Raw genomic sequence first — 22,701 nt, 5'->3', positions numbered from 1 at the left:
AAATTTGCATTATGGAGAGGTTGGAATAAGTTCACAGGTCTGTGTACAAGTAGGTAAATCAAGTCCCATCATTCATGGGTCAGGGAAGAATCTAATTCAGTCAAGTTCAGTCCGACCCTGATCCGGGTAACTCATGATTTATGATCCTTAACAGCTTCAACTGGTTAGAATCCAGAAGTGGTGAAACACAGTATCCAGCTGTGAATAATAGCTCTTAGGCAAAAGCTTTTCCTTTTGCATAGACAAGTCATATCACTTTTCCACAGGCCTTAGTTTCTTTGTATTTGTAGTGAGGATACTAGTAATTCCTGCCTCATGCAGTTTCTCTGAGTATTTCATGAAATACTGTAAGTAAAGAACTTAGCACAATACCTGCCATAAAATACACACTCAGGAAATATTTTCTCTTTTTATTAGTGAACTCTGAGAAATTAATTTCTAAATCCTTTGAGGCCCGCACATGCAGGGGTGGTCTTGTCAATGGGTACCAGACATACATGGCTGTGTGACTCTGTATGTATGCATTGGTGGTGGCAGAAATCAATGTATGTGGAAAACCCAGTAACAGATTATTTGTTTCTTAAAAAAAGTCTAGCACAGTGTCATACACATATAATACACTAAGAAAATTTGGTAGAATTGAATGAAAGAGGTTTCTATCTATGGTTTGTGGTCATGTACTCAGCAAGTGGTCATGAAAGTACGAGTGATTTTTAAAAATAAAAACTAGTGAGAGAGTGGCATGGACATATATACACTACCAAATGTAAAATAGATGGCTAGTGGGAAGCAGCCGCATAGCACAGGGAGATCAGCTCGGTGGTTTGTGACCACCTAGAAGGGTGGGATAGGGAGGGTGGGAGGGAGACGCAAGAGGGAAGGGATATGGGGACATATGTATATGTATAGCTGATTCACTTTGTTATAAAGCAGAAACTAACACACCATTGTAAAGCAATTATACTCCAATAAAGATGTTAAAAAAATAAAACTTCAGATGTATGTTCAGAGGTAGAAGTCAAAGAACTAAACAATTAAATAATATAATTAAGGTTTCTTATTTTTCTTTCTTTTATAAAAACATTTTTGAAGTTAGTCTTGAATCATAGTAAGGCACTCCTTACTTTGCACAGATTTCAGTTACCATGGTTTCCTTAAATAACATTTGTGCCCCAACAACATGGCTCAAATTTCAATTACCTCAGTATATTAACTGTGAGTAACTGCATAAAGTACAAACTTTGCTGCTAACTCTTCAGTCCACAAATCGCTGTGTAAATAACAGATGTACATCATGATCAGTGACTAGTCATATTACTTTTTTGAGTCTGTCAGTGATCAGCCTCTGCACATCCACTATTCAGTTCATACACGGATAGTAAGCCTTGTAGTTATGTTGCCTTCTTGTCAATCGGCTATAGAGAGATACTATAGGCACCATAATTTAACATTTAGAGCACTACTCCTGTTGGATAATGCTCTTCGTCATCCTAATTCTCTTGGGGATTTAGATGAAAATGTGAAAATTTGCTTTTTATCACCAAGAACAACTTCATTAATCCAACTAGTGGACCAAGGAGTTATTTCAACTTTGAAGGCCTGTTATCTTACACAGACTTTTGAATAGGCTATTGATGCTACAACTGGAGATCGTACAGTTTCTTTAGCTGAGTTTTGGAAGAAATATGACATAAAGCAGTCAATTGAAAATATTCAAACATCATGGCAGGAAGTAACAGCAAGTAATACTCATGCAGTGTAGCAGAAACATTTAGCACACTGTGCAAATAACTTGGCAGGATTTGAACTGAACATACATGGGATTATAGAAGAAACAGCTGACTGTGGGAATGCTGCCTGCCACTATTTGAGAGCCTGTAGATCTGCTGCCAGAGGAAATTAGTAAAGGAAAACTTGTTGACATCAATGAGGAAAGTGGTTGTAATGAAAAGGATGAAGATGCCTCAGAGGAAGTGACCCTGGCAATAAACTTTACATTAAAGGAACTCTCAGAGATATTTCATGATATTGAAAGCACAAAGGATAAAAGCTTGGAAGCTGATCCAAGCTTAAAAGGAGGATGACAATTCACTGACTCATAGAAAAGATGTTCACTCTGAATTACAACTTACACAATGAAAAGAAGGCAAGCACTGTTCAAACTAATTTTGATAAGCTTTTTTTAAAAAAAAACCCACTTTAATTCTTGATGTTCCTAATGTTTACAATGACTATGTATTAAATCTATGTTGATTTATTATTTTTCCATTTCTCTATACATTTATAACCAACAGCAACAGTATTTAATGTTTGAAAAGGTTTAAAGATCTTTTGTCAGAACAATCATAATTTCCCCCATTGATTCTTAAGACTACTTTGCATAGTTTCAGTGTGCATGGTTGTTTTCATAGTCCCCACTACTGTGCAAAGTGAGGACTTCCTACAATAAAAAGACAACATTTTTACTGCACCATGGGATATACTGAATTAATAATTTATAGCCTGAAAGTATTTTACATTTTTGGGTTACAAAGAAAATCTATTACGTGCAAAACACACATTCTTCAATGATCTCTGAATTCAAAGGATTCAAACTCAAAATCTAACATTCCAGCTGACTTTATTGATGGTTATCTTGTTATAAATCACCTAAGGTATTTTGATACAGGATCCTATATGAATACAGTTGTACCACATTTACTCAAATTATCACTGGCATTCAAAAGATAGACCAAAATAAGTGAAATAAATCTGACAGAGAAAGACAAACACCATACAATCTCACTTATATGTGGAATCTAAAAACAAAAATACAAAAAAGTAAGAAAAAAAACCCCACAACCAAGCTCATATATACAGTGAACAGTTTGGTGGTTGCCAGGAGTAGGGGATAGGGGGTAGGAAAAAATGGGTGAAAGTGACTAAAAGGGACCAACTCCCCGTTATAAAATAAATAAGTCACGGGGATGTAATGTACAGCATTGTATAGTTAGCAATACTGTATTGTATATTTGAAAGTTGCTAAGAGAGTAGATCTTAAAAGTTCTCATCACAAGAAAAAGGTAACTATGTATGGTGAAAAATGTTAACTAGATTTATTGTGGTGATCATTTTGCAATACATACAAATATGGAATCATCCTGCTGTACATCTGAAACCACATTACCCTTTGTACAAAAAAAAAGATAGACCAAAAGCTACCTTTTTTAGAAGTTTTCTCTATAGTCTATAATAGTACACATTAAAAGTGAAAACAAGCTGCAAAGCAAGTATAAAGTACTTTAAAGCACTGCTTCCCAAACTTTAGCGTGCATATGAATAACCAGCAGAACTCGCTAAAATGCAGATTCAGATTCAGTGATTTGGGGTGGGGCCCAGATTCTGCATTTGAAACAAGCTAGTGGGTGATGTAGAAGCTTCTGGTCCTGGGACCACACATTCTTAAATAAAGTACTTGCAGATATGTCAAGAGTAACATTAAAACACACACACACACAGATGGAGAGATATACCATGTTCTTGGATTGGAAGAGTCAACATTGTGAAAATGACTATACTACCCAAAGCAATCTACAGAATCAATGCAATCCCTATCAAACTACCAATGGCATTTTCCACAGAACTAGAATAAAAAATTTCACAATTTGTATGGAAAGACAGAAGACCCTGAATAGCCAAAGCAATCTTGAGAAAGAAATACAGAGCTGGAGGAATCAAGCTCCTGGACTTCAGACTATACTACAAAGTTACAGTAATCAAGACAGTATGGTACTGGCACAAAAACAGAAATATAGATCAGTGGAAAAGGATAGAAAGCCCAGAGATAAACCCATGCACATATGGTCACCTTATTTGTGATAAAGGAGGCAAGAATATACAGTGGAGAAAAGACAGCCTCTTCAATAAGTGGTGCTGGGAAAACTGGACAGCTACATGTAAAAGAATGAAATTAGAACACTCCCTAACACCATACATGAAAATAAACTCAAAATGGATTACAGGCTTAAATGTAAGGCCAGACAATATAAAACTCTTAGAGGAAAACATAGGCAGAACACTCTATGACATATACCACAGCAAGGTCTTTTTTGACCCACCTCCTAGAGAAATGGAAATAAAAATAAAAATAAACAAATGGGACCTAATGAAACTTAAAAGCTTTTGCACAGCAAAGGAAACCATAAACAAGATGAAAAGACAACCCTCAGAATGGGAGAAAATATTTGCAAACGAAGCAACTGACAAAGTATTAATCTCCAAAATATACAAGCAGCTCATGCACCTCAATATCAAAAAAACAAACAACCCAATCCAAAAATGGGCAGAAGACCTAAATCAACATTTCTCCAAAGAAGATATACAGATTGCCAACAAACACATGAAAGAATCTCAACATCATTAATCATTAGAGAAATGCAAATCAAAATTACAATGAGGTATCACTTCACACCAGTCAGAATGGCTGTCATCAAAAAATCTACAAACAATAAATGCTGGAGTGTGTGGAGAAAAGGGGACTCTCTTGCACTGTTGGTGGGAATATAAATTGATACAGCCACTATGGAGAACAGTATGGAGGTTCCTAAAAAACTAAAAATAGAACTACCATACGACCCAGCAATCCCACTACTGGGCATATACCCAGAGAAAACCATAATTCAAAAAGAGTCATGTACCACAATGTTCATTGCAGCACTATTTACAATAGCCAGGACATGGAAGCAACTTAAGTGTCTATTGATAGATGAATGGATAAAGAAGATGTGGCACATATATACAATGGGATATTACTCAGCCATAAAAAGAAACGAAATTGAGTTATTTGCAGTGAGGTGGATGGACCTAGAGTCTATCATACGAATGAAGTAAGTCAGAAAGAGAAAAACAAATACCGTATGCTAACACACATATATGGAATCTAAAAAAATAAAATAAAATAAATGGTTCTGAACAACCTAGGGGCAGGACAGGAATAAAGACACAGACGTAGAGAATGGACTTGAGGACACAGGGAGGGGGAAGGGTAAGCTGGGACAAAGTGAGAGAGTGGCATAGACATATATACACTACCAAATGTAAACTAGATAGTTAGTGGGAAGCAGCTGCATAGCACAGGGAGACCTATGCTTTTTGACCACCTAGGGGGCGGGATAGGGAGGGTGGGAGGGAGACGCAAGAGGGAGGAGATATGGGGATATATGTATACGTATAGCTGATTCACTTTGCTTCAAAGCAGAAACTAAGACACCATTGTAAAGCAATTATACTCCAATAAAGATGTTAAAAAACAAAAAGATAAATAAGAGACATATAAGAAATGGAAAAATATCACGCTAGAGTGTTCCCTAATTTGTATAAAGAGTTCACAAAACTTATTTGTCCATGAAACTTATCTTTATGTCATACCTATTAAAATCTCAAGTAATGATTATTTTGAGGAATATAATTTAGGAAATGCTGGTTTAGTTAGTAGGTGTACTGAGCTTTTAACTTAAAGGAGGAAGCTGCAGTGGTCTGGGTGGACAGAGGGAAAAGATTTAAGTCGTAAAAACAAGTAAGCATATTTTTGAATCCAAGTACCCCCAATTTGATTTAAGTCAATAACTCTTTACCTTATTGGACTTCATTTTTATAAAACATTTATTAAATGTGTGAGCACTTTCCATGTATTAACACATTTAATCCTCACAACATTCTTATGAGGTAGGCATTATTATGATTTCCATTTTACTGAGGAGGAATCTAAGGCTCTACCCAATAGCACATCGAAGAGCCAGGTTTCGGACCCAGAAGGTCTGGCTCCAAAGCCAAAGCAACCAACTGTTTGGTAAACTTCTCTAAGGGAGCTTCGTTTTAAACCAGAATCACAGGTAATTCTGATGCAGGCACAATGGAATAGGGTTCGAGAAGACAGTTATCTGATAGCTGTATAAGTAAGCTGAATCCAGTTAGTGGTTCTTAAACTTTAGCATGCGTCAGAATCCCTGGAAGGGCTTGTTAATAATACACAGTTGCTGGTCCAATGCCCAGAGTTTCTGATTCAGTAAACCCGGGATTGTCTCTGAGAATTTGCACTTCGAACAAGTTCCCAGTTGAAGCTGATGCTGCTGATCAGGGGACCACGTGTTGAGAACCACCAGTCTAGACTAGATTATGGAAAAAGTTGAATATTAGTGTGAAGATATTTGGGTTTTATCCAATGAAGGGTGTGTGTGTGTGTGTGTGTGCGTGCACGCACACACTTTGTTTTTAATTTTTTGACTCGAATAACATTACATGATACGAAATTCAAAAAGTACAAAAGGTATACAATAAAAGCAAATCTCCCTATTTACTCTACTGTCCAGCCCCCAAATTCTCCTCCCCAAAGCCGTGTACGTTTCCAGTTTCTTGTGTATCCTTCCATGCTTAGGGAATAGAGGGAAGCACAGTTTTTAGCATTCAGATACCTAGAATGCTTATTTTCTTGTTATTATAGCAATCTAGTAAGTAGACTACTGGAATTTACCATCTAGGGTATTGATATCATATAAACTAAACATCTGGATCAAAGAATTAGAATTTTAGACATAGGTGGAAATTACAAATGAAGAAACTAAGCCACTGAGAGTTTAAATAATTTGTCCAAGTTCACACAGTAAGTGGCGTAGCCAGGGTTCACACCCATGCCATTTGACTCCAAAGCCAGTGCTCCTTGCATTATTCCTCAGGAGTTTGAGGTCCATAGGAAAGAAGGGATTTACCCAGCTTTGCATAGTTACTTAGACTTTCTGATTCTAGTTAGTGGTCTTTCTCATTGACCATACTCTATGATGGAATGATTTTTAAAATATCCATTCAAATTTTTGAGATTTTATTGCTTTTCTCCAAAACTACAAAGCTAAGAGAGAGTAGGTTTAGCGTACGGTTTCTCTTTTTATGGGAGATCTTTTGCCTTTAGAGCAATGGGGCTCTTAAATGACCTAATATTACAAAATGTGTGACTCAACTATAACATATATTAAGAAGCATCATAGGACCCAGCAATCCCACTACTGGGCATACACCCTGAGAAAACCATAATTCAAAAAGACACATGCACCCCAGTGTTCATTGCAGCAGTATTTACAATAGCCAGGTCATGGAAGTAACCTAAATGCCCATCAACAGACGAATGGATAAAGAAGATGTGGTAGATATATACAATGGAATATTACTCAGCCATAAAAAGGAACGAAATTGGGTCATTTGTAGAGACGTGGATGGACCTAGAGACTGTCATACAGAGTGAAGTAAGTCAGAAAGAGAAAAACAAATACCGTATATTAGCGCATATATCTGGAATCCAGAAAAATGGTACACATGAACCAGTTTGCAAGGCAGAAATAAAGACACAGATGTAGAGAACAAATGTATGGACACCAAGGCGGGAAAGTGGGGATGGGGCGTGGTGGTGGTGGGATGAATTGGGAGATTGGGATTGACATGTATATACTAATAGGTATAAAACAGATAACTAATAAGAACCTGCTGTATAATAAATAAATAAATTAATTAAATTAAATTAAAAAAAAAGAAGCATCATAGGTCAATTAGCAGCTTAGCTTTGAAATATGATAACTTCTCTCAGCCTCTGTTTCTGCATCTGTTGATGGGGAGATAATAATACACATTGAATAGTGTTGATGGGGCCTTTAAATAAGAATACATGTAAAGCACCAAACATGGTATCTGGCACAATATGAACACACACAAAAAGTTGTTTGTTACTATTTTCATTGCACATTCAATTATTAGAGTGGCTGGAACTCCTAGGCACAACTTAAGATTCAACAACAAAAATAACCAATTTTACAAGTTATTTGGTACAAAAGTCATGGAATCCATTTCAACTGTGAAAGATGTTGAAAAATGAATTCTTTCAGCAATTTTTACTAGTTGGACTATTAAAAATTACCAAAGATAAGTCTAACCTATTGAAACATTCGCTGTGCAGAATGAGAATATTTTTGGTCACTGCAGCTGATCTGAACATTTTGGTGCGCAGAGTTCTAGGTAGAATGTCTCATAATAAAATAAAGACTATTTCACTACTTCCAGAACAATTTCTGCGTGTGATCTGGGGTGCCATTAAATGGGATTCTAATCAAATTTTATCTCTAACCTTGAACTAAATCTCTGATCTATCAGTTCTGAATTCCCTAAAGAAAGCAAAGCCATTATATCATTATTATTATTTTTACTTCATACAGATTGTTTATTAAGGTATACTATACAATTTTAGAAATTTAGTTTATTTTTTGCCACAAGTGCTACCTTGAAGTGAGAACATGTTAGACAATGGCTGTCACAATTTTACCATCCAAGACATGATGTATTATAGAACTGAAATCTTCAAACTTTTTTATTTTAGGACCTATTTACACTCTTAAAAAATCATTGGTAATCCTAAAGTACTTTTTTAAATATGGTTTATATCTATTGGTATCTACAATATTATAAATTAAAAGAGGCATTTAAAAATAATTATTTATTATTCATTCTTAAATAACAATAATAAACCCATGACATGTTAATGTAGGTAACACATTTTTATAAAAGTAAGCATACTTTCCAAAACAAAAACCTTTAGTGAGAAGAATGACATTTTTATTTTTGTGAATCTCTTCAATGTTTAGCTTAATAGAAGGCAACTGGATTCTCATATCTGCTTTGTATTCAATTTGTTGTGGTATGTTGTTTTGATTAAGTTACACATAAAAACGTCCAAACTCACACAGATAGGTAGTTGGAAAAGGGAGGAGTATTTTCATGGTCTTTTTGGATAATTGTGATTATTCTTTGATACTACACCCAAACTCAACAAGTGGCAGTCTTTTTAGGGGATACAGTAATTGCAATGTAGAATCTGAAATACATCAATGAACTTTTCTTACTTTTCATACCAATACATTAAAATCAACTAATCTTTTTGCACTTTGAATGGGTCTATTTCTCATGTGTGATTTTGTAGCTCATGCATTGGTCATTTGGAAAGTGTTGCTTCACTGAGTTGAACAGATTTTCCAAATGTTGACACATTTCATATTACAATATCAACAAATCACATTCATTATTACACCAGTGATATCACACCAGTCTTATCAGAAAAGGCTTTAAATATTGGGAAGCTGTCAAACTCACAGTGGCAGATACAAATTTTCCAAAATTCTAATTTCTACTTGATAGCTCAAATTTCACTGTTGGCAACAAATTCTGTCAGTTGTTTCCCTTGAAGTGACAAGCTCACTTTGTTCATTTTTGACAAAATGTCTACCAAATACTCAAGTCTGAGTAACCACAGTTTGTCAGTCATTCTTCCTCTTTTTAAAATAGACTTTATTTTTATAGCTGTTTTAGGTTCACAGCAAAACTGAGCAGGAGGTAGAGATTTCTCATATACTTCCTACTGTTTTTTTATTCTGCCGTTTTTTATTGTAATAAAATATAGTCATATAGTCCATTTCTTTAACACTTCCCTTCATGGCTTTATATGAATGTCAGAACATCAAATTGTAGACTTTAAATATATGCAGTTTATTGTACATCAATTATAGTTAATAAATCTGTTTTTAAAAAAAAGCTAGGCTTTCTCCCCACCACCCCAAGTACACCCAAATCTGTTAAATTATGGATTTATATAATGCTTCACATGAAATGTGGGGCAAGATTCCTATAAAATGGCCTTACATAATGTTAGAATAAAGACAGCTTATTGATTTCTCACTTTACACAAGTTGTAAACAAAAGAATTTCAGTGAAACACTGATAGTAACATACATATGTTCCTTAAAGAGCTGTAAATCAAACATTAATGGCAACATAAAATTAGAAATAAACCGCTCTCAAATAAATGGAATATATTTTGTCCTTAAAAGGCAATGATGGCCTTCCACCTTGAAGCTTTTTAAAATGCAAGCTAAAACAGATGCTTATCTCCTTAAAGTCTAAAAATACATTAAGTTTCCACAAATATCAAATTTTACTAACAGTGTAATGGTGACGTATACATAATGCAGATCTTATAAAAATTGATTTGATTTTGTAAGACATAAGTGAATTTAGAGCTGCTACTCAGTCAAAAACATCAAATTAATAGTATCTGGAAAATTACAGGCAATGGTATAATTGAAGGTCTGGGTAATCACTTTGCTTATGAAAGAGTGATGGTTAAGTATTTCTTATGATATTATCAATATATAGTTGGGTGTCAATGCAGCATCTAAATATAAAACTAAATTAAGATAAATTATATACAAATATATAACTAAATAAAATGCGGTCTAAAATGAGTTTACATATGAACAAAATTATTGATATCTCTAGCAGAAAATGTGTGAAAATAGAAAACTCAATATATTCTTTTGTTTCTGGCTTTAGAGAGACTGGTATGAAACTTTGTCACTTACTTTCCGATTGTATTGGGTAGCATTGTAAGTTGATTGTCATCTACTTTTAGAGTAGTTAGTTTTTTCAACAAACCTAAAACAGAGAAGAAGGTGTATTAATATAGAAGAATAGATTTCTGACAGAAAATACAATGTAAAAGGAATTTTTATGAGCTGTAGCCCTGATCAAACTACTGCCCCTGCCCACCAGTGGAACCAGAGGAGGGCTGACAGTCTCAACATCACTTGATTGGGTGATGAGGGTTTGTCATGCTAATTGGCTGCACTCTGCTTATATCAACCTACAAACTGATATTCGTGTGTCTAGTTTTAACTTTCCAGTTACAAAAAATTTACTTACATCAATGAGAGTTCAAGTACATTGATGGAGACAATAAACAAAACATAGGGCTCCATAGAAACCTGAGTTGGCAGTACTACTACCACATTTCCCTTTTCTATTATGCAGCAAATGGACCAGATGAAACTTTTCAAGCCAGCTGTGTTCGGTATTTAATTAACTCATAAGCACTAATAACTAACATTCCTGTTGTGATACAAATTGAAAACAAATCTGAATTAAGCCTAATAATCAACAAATGGGTACTGAAGTACTGCAGTGTATTGGTTATGATTATCGACTTGGAAAATTACAACATAGGACTTCATACCCTTTCTGTTACCATAAATCCTTGACTTGGATCAGCAGTAAGCACAAAAACTTGTAGTTTTTAATCTATCAAGTAGAACTGGTCAAGAATTGAAGTTCCAACTACTTATATTTCACTGTCTGATTTATGCCCTCCATACCCTTACTGCTTGATCTACTCCTACTCCCAGGGTTTTAATGAGCAAAAACCACAGAGTAATTGAAGAACAGCTTCCTTTACCCAGCCGTAACAGAGCCCATAGTATCAATATGGCTTAAATAGCTAAAATCCAAGAAAAGCATTAACAGTGGCTAATTTTTGTTTTACATTGGAACTATAGATATACGCTATAGACGACTTGTTTTGCAGAAAACTTGTTCTGATGGATATAGTAGGTTCCATGGTTGAATGCGTTTGGGAAATGCTAAATTAAACAAAATCAACCAGATTTCTTTAATGAAGTTTTTCAAGGACTTTTTAATATGCTAATGTAACAGGGTGACGCTTAAGTTATTGGGCAACTTGTGTGTGTGCACAGAGTATCTTGTATAGTGGTGTTTTGAGAACCTGCTCTCAGAAGCACTGCTATAGCTCACGCCTACCCACCTCAAGTATTTTGAGCATACCTTAAAGGCAAAAAATAAGTCACAAGAAGTCTGAAATAAAGCCATCGTTGCACTTTAAGTTTCAGTATGCTCAGTTACGTATTCCGCAGAAGCACTCAGAATTTCTGCTCTAGTGGAGAGAAATGTTATCACTATCAGACTGCTGTGAGAAAATACCTACAATATTTGGAGATTAATACATCAGCTTGTGCTGTTAGGATACATGGCTGAAAACAGTAGCACCTGAGAAAGAAGACAATTCTCACTGGGGTAATTTATCTCTGAAATTTGAATACCCACTGCCATATTCATCTATGCTCAAAGGGTGACTGAATCACTTTAGCTTCTCTGGTGCATGTGTAAAAAACTATAGACCTTGGAAATATAAAAGAACTCCTGAGCTTGTTCATCAACTGTGAAAAGACAACGGGGGGCTATGCATTACAGCTAACTGTGTTGATGTCTCAACATCACTTGATTGGGTCGCGAGAAATTTTGGGCTGGGTTACAGATGGCTCTGCAAACATGAAACCAGGTTGCAAAGCAGTCTTTAAGAGAATCACAGTTCCTAGGTCTGAAGTAGTGGTGAGAAAATTTCGAGGCAGGATAGGGATTAAGGCCAAAAGATTGATGCAACAGATTTTTTTTGAAGAATGGAGTAGTGTGGCTCTGACAATTGACAGAAGCTTCTATAGCTTTAAAGGTTGAAGTGAGTTAGGGCTCCCTTCTTAGTTCCACGTCTGTGGACTTAAGGGGACTTCACTCATTTGTGGTGTGGCTACTGTGTCACTCACATATTCCATACAAGGGTGTGCCCTTTGGACACATTCTGGAGTTTCTGTAGGAATCTGGTTGTCCTTGGAGTGGAAATAGGCCATCAGCCTCAGCTCTGTTGCTCATGACTTCCTCTTGCAGATAAATACTACATAGCTATATCATATCTGCTTGGACTCTCTTCTACCCTCAGGAACCAAAGGTACTTTATCCTATTTCTTCCTCAATTCCCCACCTCTTTATCCTATATTCCCAACTCAGATATACTGAAGAGAAAGAAAAAGGAGGCTTTTTTTGCTATGATTTTAGCTACTTATATATAAATATATAATAAGAAGCAATGTATTAAACATTAATATCAAAAACAGCTAATATTTACATGGCATTTACCCTAGATAATAGAATTTTGAAAGCCAAATGGCTGTGCACTCATCATATCTAAGATTATAATAATTATTATATTATTATAGTACCTAACATTGATTGAACATTTACTATGTGCCAGGTACTGTTCTAAGCAATTTTACTTATATTAATTCATTTATTTCTCAAAATAATCCCCTGATGCAGGTACTATTACTTCCCCACTTAAAAGATGATAAAACTGAGGCACAGAGAGATTAAGTAGCTTGTGTAAAGTCACACAGTTAGTAAGGTAGAAAAGCCAGACTTTGAACTCGGGTAGCTTGACTACAAAACCTGTGTCTTTAACCACTAAGTGAATAAGAGTTATTTTGGAAAGTAAAAAAATTATATTCTCCTTTACTGAGTTTCTCTGCTATCCAAAGAAGCTGATTATTAAAGCTCTATCTAGAAAATGTAAAGAGCCCCCTTCATTTTCCCTGGAACCAGCACAAGGAAAGGGACTCAGCATACAGGGTTCACTGTTGAATATATCACTCCATTCAAATACCCCACAACTGCAGAATTAAAATAGGTGTAAAGGAAGCAAAGATTTTATTTTAGTTGCTATTTCCCTTTATTAATACTGTGACGTTTCTTGTCTTTTATTCTTTTAAATGTTGGTAGTTCAATAGACGATCCATGCTCAAATAAAGAAGAAAAGATGCAATTTGCCATCCAATCAGAATCAACAAATTATTTTAGGACCTTTGAACAGAGTTCCCAGGTATTTCTCTTGACCAAGAAGGAAATTCTTAGAGGAAAGTCAGCCATTCTATGTGTATAATCAGGTACTCTGGCAACTCTGCAGATGTTTAAATGCAATTTTCCCTAAAAGGTCAATAGGGTCCAAAGATAGTTCCAGGAGTAAGCTACTAACAAGTTACTTTCTTAATTTGAGAACCACTCAGATTCTAAGTGAAGATGTTAAATATGTAATACCACCTGCCTATGCTGGTCTGTTTTATCATCCCAGGATCTAATCTGATATTTTCTATCATCTATACATGCTGCCTTCCCCAGACCAGAAGGCTAATTCCCTAGTCTGCTTTCTTAATGGAAGATATTTTAAACAAATAATCATATCATCTTTTATTTCACTATGTGACATTTTCATTTCCAGAATTTCTAATTGGTTCTTTTTTATAACCACCTTTTCTTAGTCATAGCTCCTGTTTTTGTTTTATAAGTTATTTTTATTTTTACAAATGTTATTCTTCCTTTTATCTATTTGAGGATCTGCACATACTTAAAAATTTTTTTTACATTGCTTGATAATTTTGGTTTCCCTTGAGGTAAATTTTCCTATTGTTTGAGTTTTTGGTTGTTGTAACATTAGTTTTCCTTTAAAATTTTTGTTTTCATGCCCATTTGTGAGGGTGAATATTTTTTCCTTACCTATGCTCACCCCTCCCTGTCTGGCACTTTTATGGTTACCTCCACCTGACCCCCAAGTTTCTGGAGTTCAGAACCAGGTCTTATATTAGCAACATGGTACTCTCATTTGATGTGGATATTGCAGATTCAGTCCAAACCAGCTTGTGACGTGCCGTAATTTTCAGCAGTGAATCTGTATCTGTTCTCTCCTTCCACCCTAGCTCTACATATTAGTTGCAGGTTTTTTCAAGTCTCTCTTTGCAGAAAAGGGTTCCTTCCCTGCCTCAGTCCCTGTAAGTCTGTATCCTCCTGGTATGCTTAAGGTCTTTTTTTTTTTTTTTTTTTACTGCAGGAACAATTTATGGCTGCCACTTCTGTTTGTGGTCTAAAGCCCATCAGTCAGGCCTGGGGTCATTTCTGTGTTTCCATTATGTCTCAAATCCGGGTATATGTTCATTCTTCTTAAGCAGGGCAAAATTATTTTATTTACTAAATACTTAAGGAGCACTTACCATATACCAGGCATAATTCTTTGTACAGAGGAGGCAGTAATGAACAAAAATATGTTTTTCTAATATAGTTTTTCCATTCTCATTGTGTCTTTGAAGAGGTATGGAGTGGTGATTGAGTAGGAGAGTAAGATATGTATTTTGACCAGATGGTTATCTTGACCAGATGACCATCACTATCATCTTGACTAGAGGATGCCCTTTTAAACTATTATATTTCCTTACCTTCTACAACACTAAATAGTATTTTCTAAGCTTATCTGGTCATAAGTTTCATCTAGGATATTTAACAAGAATACAGAACAGAGGGCTTATTACACATTTATTGAATCAGAATTTTCACAGAGAGAGCCTGGGAATGTGGAACTGTTTAATAAAGCTCTCAGATAAGTCTTAGGGTGGAGTAAGTTGGAGAAACACTGTTATAAAAATATACAATTATATAAATAAAAAAGTCATCAAATCTACAAAGAAAGAAAAGCCAGCCTGTTCTGCTAAAACTAATATTCTCTATTAGCCTGAAAGAACAGTGAAAATGGAAGCAATAAAATATTGAAGAAAAATTTGGGGAACTGTTTTGTCTTCTAGCTTCCCTTCAATCAGGCTACCTAGGTTGTGACTCAATTTTCAGAAGCATTAATAAGTTCTAGAATATACGATACCTCTAATTCAGAGTGTTAAAAACTACATTCCAAAGTTAAGTAGTTTGATGATTACTCTCCTAGCTGTTTCTTCTCATAAATAATAATAATAAGGTATACATACAAAAGGTTTACTCATATTTAAATTAGATTCTTTCATTATTTTACTCAGAGAAAAATTTATGACAAAAATAGATTGAGTGGTTAATATATACTAACAGACAAAATATCTGGCCTCATGAATCTTAAATATAAAGGTGAGATGTCTTTTTTGAATAATAGAAATATGAAGATATTTCACATTTATTGTGTTATTCCTAATTACAGTGATGTTACAATAATATTAAAAATAGAATATAGCCACACCGTGGATAGAAGCTACTGTAATTCTATAGTAATAAAAGAGACATACATGTTTATCAAAGTACTTAAATCTAAGATATATACTCCTTATAATAACATTTTACAACTTAGGAGATCTAAAATTATTTAAAATATATCAATTTAGTAAGATCATTTTAATAGGAGGGTCTTCTTGAGTTTGACAACTACAGTTACCATTTCATTTTAAGATATTGGTAAAATATTTTATCACCTTGAATAATGATCATGCTAATTTATTAATATCATGCTAAGAGTATATACCCTACATCTGTGAACAAACTATAGAAAACACTATATTTGACATAAACATTCATGATGAAATATTATGTTCTCACCTATAGAGTCAGGCAACTGTTGCAACATATTGGATGACAATAAGAGGTCCTCCAGGGCTTCACATCCAGAAATGTCCATGTCAACCGTTTCTATTCTGTTTTTTGACATATCCAGGTATACCAACGTCTTTAACTTCCCTATAGACTTGATGACATTGCATAAACTCAGGGTTAGTTGAGAAACTTTCAGGAAATATTTTAAAGTTGTAAAAACCACAACAATATAAATTAATTTTAAAAGCAAATGCAACAATAACAAGTTTTGGCGAGAATGTGGAGAAACCATAACTCTCATACATTTCTAGGAGGAATGTAAAGTTATACAGCCACTTTGGAAAACAGTTTGGCCATTCCTCAAAATATTAAACATAGAGTTTCCATATGACCCAGAAATCCCTAGGTACATATTCAAGAATGAAATATATGTCCACAAAGAAACATAAATGTTCAAAGCAGTGTTATTCACAACAGGCAAAAAGTGGAAACAACCCAATGTCCATCAAATGATGAATAGTTAAACAAAATGTGGTATATCCATAAGCTGCAGTATTATTTAGCAATAAAAAGCAATAAAGTAGTGATACATGCTACAAAATGGATGAACCTTGAAACATGCAGTGAAAGATGCCAGTCACGAAAGACCACCTATTGTATGATTCCATTTATATGAATTGTCCAGAATAGGCAAATCTATGGAGTCAGAAAGTAGATAAGGATTGCTAGAGGCTGGAAGGTCAAGAGGAAGGGAGTAACTGCTAATGTTTCTTTCAGTGGTGATGGAAATGTTCAAAATTAGATTGTGGTGATGCCTGTTCAATTATGTGAGTATTTTGAAAACCATTGAACTGTATACTTTAAATGGGTGAATTTTATGATATGTGAAGATATCTCCCAACAGAGATAATATGTTAAAAGATATCAGAAATAATCTCAAAGTTGCTGTAGAATTAAGTAAATTGAAAGAAAGAAAGAAAGAAAGAAACAAACAAACAAACAAAGGAAGGAAGGGAGAAAGAAAGAAAGAAAGAAAGAAAGAAAGAAAGAAAGAAAGAAAGAAAAAGGAAGGAAGGAAAAGAAAGGAAAAAAGTTGCCACCTAAACAACATATGCTGATATTCTGATTCTTACAATTTCAAATGCATAAGAAAGGTATTAAATCGTGATTTGGGCTTCATCCTATTATGCAGAATCAATTTGTTCATTCAACAGTTCTTTTGGAGGATCTACTATGTACCAGGGCTTTTGTTATATCCTGGAGAACAATCATGAATAAGTCAGCTATGTGAGGGAAGAGACTTGTCATGACACAGATAAAGTCTTTAAGGTGCTTATAGCAGTGAAGGAAACTGTCAAATAAATAACTATAATACCCTATGATATGTACAATAAAAAAAGCATGTAGAGAATGCCCTAGAAACAAAGGGATGCAAATTGCCTGGAAGGCACTGCTGTCAAGAAAAGGAGAAACTGTACCGGGAAGAGAGAACAGCACAGAGAAGTGTGAGGAAGCGTGGTGTGTTTGAGGGAGAGTGGGAGATTCAACGTCACTGAATACAGTGATGAAATTAAGCATCATAAGAAGCCAGCTGTTAAACGGCCTTGCCTGTCATGTGAGGATTACGTGATCTCTATCTTATAGGCAAGGAGAGCTATTCAAAGCTTTTAAGATGGTGAATGACATAATCAGATTTGTGTTTTGAAATAATGACTTCAGGGAAGTGTGAAGGGAAGATTCATGACTGGGGTTAGAGTAGATCTGAAAGGATTAGAAGGATTTGGAAGCAGTTTAGCTGAGGAGATGAAAGGGACCTGAGTTAAGGCAGCAGAAGTGAGGATGAAAAGGGGATGGCTCGAGAAAAATTTAGATGTGGAATGACTGGATTAGTAACTGATTACTGAGGACAGGGGAGGAATCAGGTCATACATTGGGCAGGGAGTGAATAGTGATTGTTTAGCTCGGACATGTACTATGGGAATTAGAGCAAGATAAAAATTCTTCATTTTCCTTTTCTTTAAGGGCATGATTTGCAAATAAATGTCCCACATATATCTGTGTTCAGTGGGTCATCTGCTTGTTGGTCTACCTGTATACAATTTACTATCCTGTCTCTACTTATTTGACAGAGTATAAACACATAAATATTACATAAACAAATTTATTACGCAAGCACACACTTGGCACTGTGCTAAGTACTTTATACATATTACTTGACACAATACTTTATATTCTTGCTGCTCAGAACATGTTTTACACAGCAGCAGCATTGGTACAACCTGGGAGTTTGTCAGAAATGTGGAATCCAGACCTATTGAATCAGAATCTGCACTTTGACACACATTAAAGCTTAGAGGTTAAGTAATGTCACATGCTGGTTTCCCTGAGAACTGGAGACAAAGAGAAATTTGTGAGAGAGATTCTTGGGATTAATACCAGGGGAAAGAAAGAGGGAAGGAAGGAAGCAGGATTGGATGGATGAAGGTGGGCTGTGAAGAAGTTGTGAGGAATTCCTCAGCTGACCCTTCAAATAGTATTGAAGTGGGGGGAAGGGACCAGGCCTTCAGAGTCTTATTTGATTGATCATTGGATGCAGGTCTCCTGGAATAGGGGTGTAACCCTGCACGAGAAAGTTCTCTCAGCTGAGGCAATTCCTGAAGAGGGTGGAGAGCTGCACGCAGCATGCCCAGAGGCTGGGGAGTTCATCCAGGAGGACGGTGCATGACAGGATATACTACAAGTAACATTCCAAAGTTGCCCCATTAATAAGGGGTGGAGCTAAAATGCAAACTCGGTTTTTATCGGAATTCAGACTGCAAAGCCTACCGATTACATTAGCACTTTCTGACTGACGCCTTAATTAACGCAGCTCATATCTCTAGCCCTGCTCCTCCAGTTCCCCACGTGGGCAGAGGGTGAACACAGTCTTAGAACAGGTGAATAGTTGCTAGGCTCGGAACTGGGTACTCTGGGTGAGTCAGGCCATGGGACTGAGTTTCTCCTCATGCCTAGAAATATGCTCCTTGGAAAAATACTGTCACTTTACTTATAGCTCTCCACCCCAAGGAACTATTATGTTACCTTAGCTCATCTCTTCTGATGAGCATAGAAAGAATAATATATGTGATTATGTGTCTATGTGTGTGTATATTTCTTTTTTTGTTTCATTACGATGAGAAAAATTTCTTTTCTCTTTGAAGCTTCCTGAATTGCTATCTCCAGCAAACTCAATAAATATTTTGGTGTGAAGTTTCTAAATATCTTTTTTTTTGGAAGCAAAATAACAACTTGGTGTTTATTTTTGTCTTTCTAAACCCTTACTCTCAAACATCTTATAAAAGCAATAGTAGCCTGGAGTGATAAAGGCCTTTGAGGCCCAATGTCTCAGAGTTCTTGAGGATGCTGAATGTTGCTCCAACATCTTTCTGAACATAGAGGGGCCTACAGATGAGTGGTCAAAAACAAATAAAATGTGGAAGCCATCACAAGCAAAAGAACATATTGGAGTTTGCTATTTAGTCATATTTTGATTGATTGATCTTAGAGTGATGGCCACAAGACAGAGCTATGTAGCAAACTAATTTTTGATCATTATCTATTTGCTTCTCTGATTTATGAAAAACAGTGGAAAAATGAAAGCCCAGGATTCCAAAAGTATTTAAAAAGTATATTAGCTTAATGTATTTTGGTACATGAACTAAAAATAAAAAGGAACTTGCTTTTTTCGCTGTGTCTTATGACAGCGGTCCCCAACCTTTTTGGCACCAGGGATTGGTTTCGTGGAAGACAATTTTTCCACAGACCGGGGCGGGGGCGGGGGGATGGTTTTGGGATGATTCAAGAGCGTTACATTTATTGCGCACTTTATTTCTATTATTATTACATTGCAATATATAATGAAATAATTATACAGCTCACCATAATGCAGAATCAGTGGGAGCCCAGAGCTTGTTTTCACTTGCCACTCACTAATACGGTTTTGATATGAGTCTGCAAGCAATTGGTTTATTATGGTCTCTGTGCAGTCAAACCTCTCTGCTAATGATAATCTGTATTTGCACCCACTCCCCAGCGCTAGCATCACTGCCTCAGCTCCACCTCAGATCATCAGGCATTAGATTCTCATAAGGAGCATGCAACCTAGATCCCTCGCATGCGCAGCTCACAGTAGGGTTCGTGCCCCTATGAGAATCTAATGTCGCTGCTGATCTGACAGGAGGCGGAGCTCAGGCGGTAATGCGAGTGATGGGGAGCGGCTGTAAATACAGATGAAGCTTCGCTCGCTCACCCACTGGCTCACCTCCTGCTGTGTGGCTTGTTTCCTAACAGGCCACGGACCGGTACCGGTCCACGGCCCAGGGGTTGGGGACCTCTGTCTTATAACACTAAATACTTAGGATTAATCATTCTGTGAAACTAACAGACATGGGCTGAAGACTGCATTCAAGATTAGCCTTTCAAAGTCAAGCATTTCTAGTTAATTGCATAACAACTAATTGCCAGCACTGGACATTCAGAAAACCATGCCTGTTTAGGGTAGGGAGGCGTGGGGTATTCCCACAAAGAGCATTACAAAATGTGGAATTCAAGTGTACTAACTAAAGTGAGAAATCCACTTAAACTTGGCAGTATATAATAAAAAATCTACTTTTGAAGCAGAAAAAATTAGGCAGCACTGTTTTACAGAAGATTTAACCACTACTTTTCCATTTAAATAATACACTAACTAAGGAATTAGAGGTCTGAGTTGATTTCCAAGGTTGGATTTTGGGAATGGAGTAACTGTGAAAAGTAAGATGAGCCTAATTCTCATTTATACCTTCTATTGAGTCTATAGCAACAGAATTTTGGAGCATCAGAGTGAACAAAAGCCTCTGGAGCTGGTATGAATTACAGATCCACCATTTACTGGCTGTGTGACCTTGGCCCAGTTACTTACTCTTTCTGTTTCAGTTTCCTCATCTATAACATGGGGTTGGTAATAAATCTGCTTCACAGGGTTGCTATGAGAATTTGGTGAGTCATTTGTAAAATATCTAGATAGTGCCTAGCCCATGATAAATGCTATGTAAGTGTTTTTGAATAAATGAATACATTGAAGAAGCAGGTATAAACTTTTCCAACTAGACATACATTCTGATTCCTCAATATTTGCATAAGGGATTGATCACTGTCTTACTTGTTGCCCCAGGGTTTGTACATACCTTGAATATGATACAAATCAGTCTCTGCTATGTGTAGTGGAATACAGATTTGTCTCTCATGTTATATGTGAGCCCCTCAAACAAATATATTCAAGGTCATTGAGTATATTATTTTTGTAACCCTGACATTAGCATGGTTTCTAGTTCATAGAGGTATATTTGTAAATGGTTTTTGAATAAATCAATAAATAGAAAACATGCATGCTTTTCTGTTTTGCATTTGCTATGATAGTAGAAATGTATTCCTTTGGTGAGAGGAGAAAGTATTTTTTACCTAATCTTTTGTCATATTTTCTTCTTTGTGTGGTCCCATGCTTGTTCAAAAGAGAATAAGCTTCCTGTTCTTGTTGCTTTTGCAATCATTTAAAAAAACTTTAAATGTTATTTCAAAGAAGGAATAAGTTTGACTTTGGGAATATACATCTAAATCTCAGTGGCTGAAGAACTATTACACAACCAGCTGCCCTGGCTTCTTAGCCCAATGCAAGGAGTTTAGAGTTGGCTTTCACCAGAGACCCTTGTGGTTGTTGTTGTTGTTGGTGGTGTGTGTGTGTGTGTGTGTATGTACATGCTTATATTCAAGTGCATGTGTTATGAGTGGTAAGAAGCAGTGTTTTATGGAAAGCCATTCTCTCACTGGATGAAAAAGGAATGAATAGTCACACTCAGTGAGTTGACTGATAAACCTACTTTTCAGGAGGTATTATTGGATTTTCTGTTAGCTGAGAAGAAAAATCGATTCTAGTTCAACTTTCTATTTTTAACAATTTATGCTCTTTGCCTTTTTCAAAAACTCAAATAGGTTCTATTGGAAATCACCTGAACCAAGAGAGAGGTATTTATTTTGTGCAAGAGCTCTAACAATATGAGCAGAAACCATTACCTAGTTACCTACAAGAAGAAGGTTGATTTTGTAAAACTAAGACTTGGTATTATGTATAGCATTGTTTTTCATTTAACAATATGAATTTTTCAGCTTTTGAAAAACAGTAAATAAGGAAGGAGATGAAAAATATACTAAGAGAGCAAGAAAAATTTTCATACATTTTACACACCTATAACGCTCATAAAAGTTATATGAAATATTAAAAAAACAAATTAGTGAAAAACACTTGATGACAGAACACTCCTAACAAGTGTTTAACTTTGAAATGAAAACACTGGGATTTAAGATGTAAGATTAATCATTATCAGTTACAATTAATATACAACATAGATGCTAGACAACATGGCATAATAAAAACTTACATACCCCAGGTAGCACTTGCAATGCATTATTATCCATCCACAGCTCCCTTAAATTTTGTATTTGATCCATAACTTCAGGCTAGGAGAGGAGTAGGGAGAAAAGAGAGAGGAGAAGAAAACTAAATTAGTCTTTTCTTGTCACAATATAAGATGTAATTTCTTGGATCTGGAA

At 35.7% G+C, this 22,701-nt stretch overlaps 1 protein-coding gene across 1 annotated transcript in view; it reads right to left on the bottom strand.

The window, feature by feature from the left end:
- The window catches only part of LRRC7 (leucine rich repeat containing 7), a 505,876-nt gene that overhangs the window by 118,674 nt on the left and 364,501 nt on the right, over positions 1-22,701 (bottom strand). Inside the window, exons 9-11 of the mRNA XM_036841498.1 lie at positions 22,534-22,608; positions 16,084-16,228; positions 10,428-10,500 (exon numbers count right to left, since the gene is read on the bottom strand). Of these exons, the coding sequence (XP_036697393.1) occupies positions 10,428-10,500; positions 16,084-16,228; positions 22,534-22,608 (293 nt within the window). The remainder of the gene's footprint in view (positions 1-10,427; positions 10,501-16,083; positions 16,229-22,533; positions 22,609-22,701) is intronic.

This window comes from Balaenoptera musculus, chromosome 1 (assembly GCF_009873245.2).
Source record: "Balaenoptera musculus isolate JJ_BM4_2016_0621 chromosome 1, mBalMus1.pri.v3, whole genome shotgun sequence".
Classification (NCBI taxonomy): Eukaryota; Metazoa; Chordata; class Mammalia; order Artiodactyla; family Balaenopteridae; genus Balaenoptera; species Balaenoptera musculus.
Note: the sequence above shows the minus strand (reverse complement) of the source record. Positions and strands in the feature narration are given on the sequence as shown.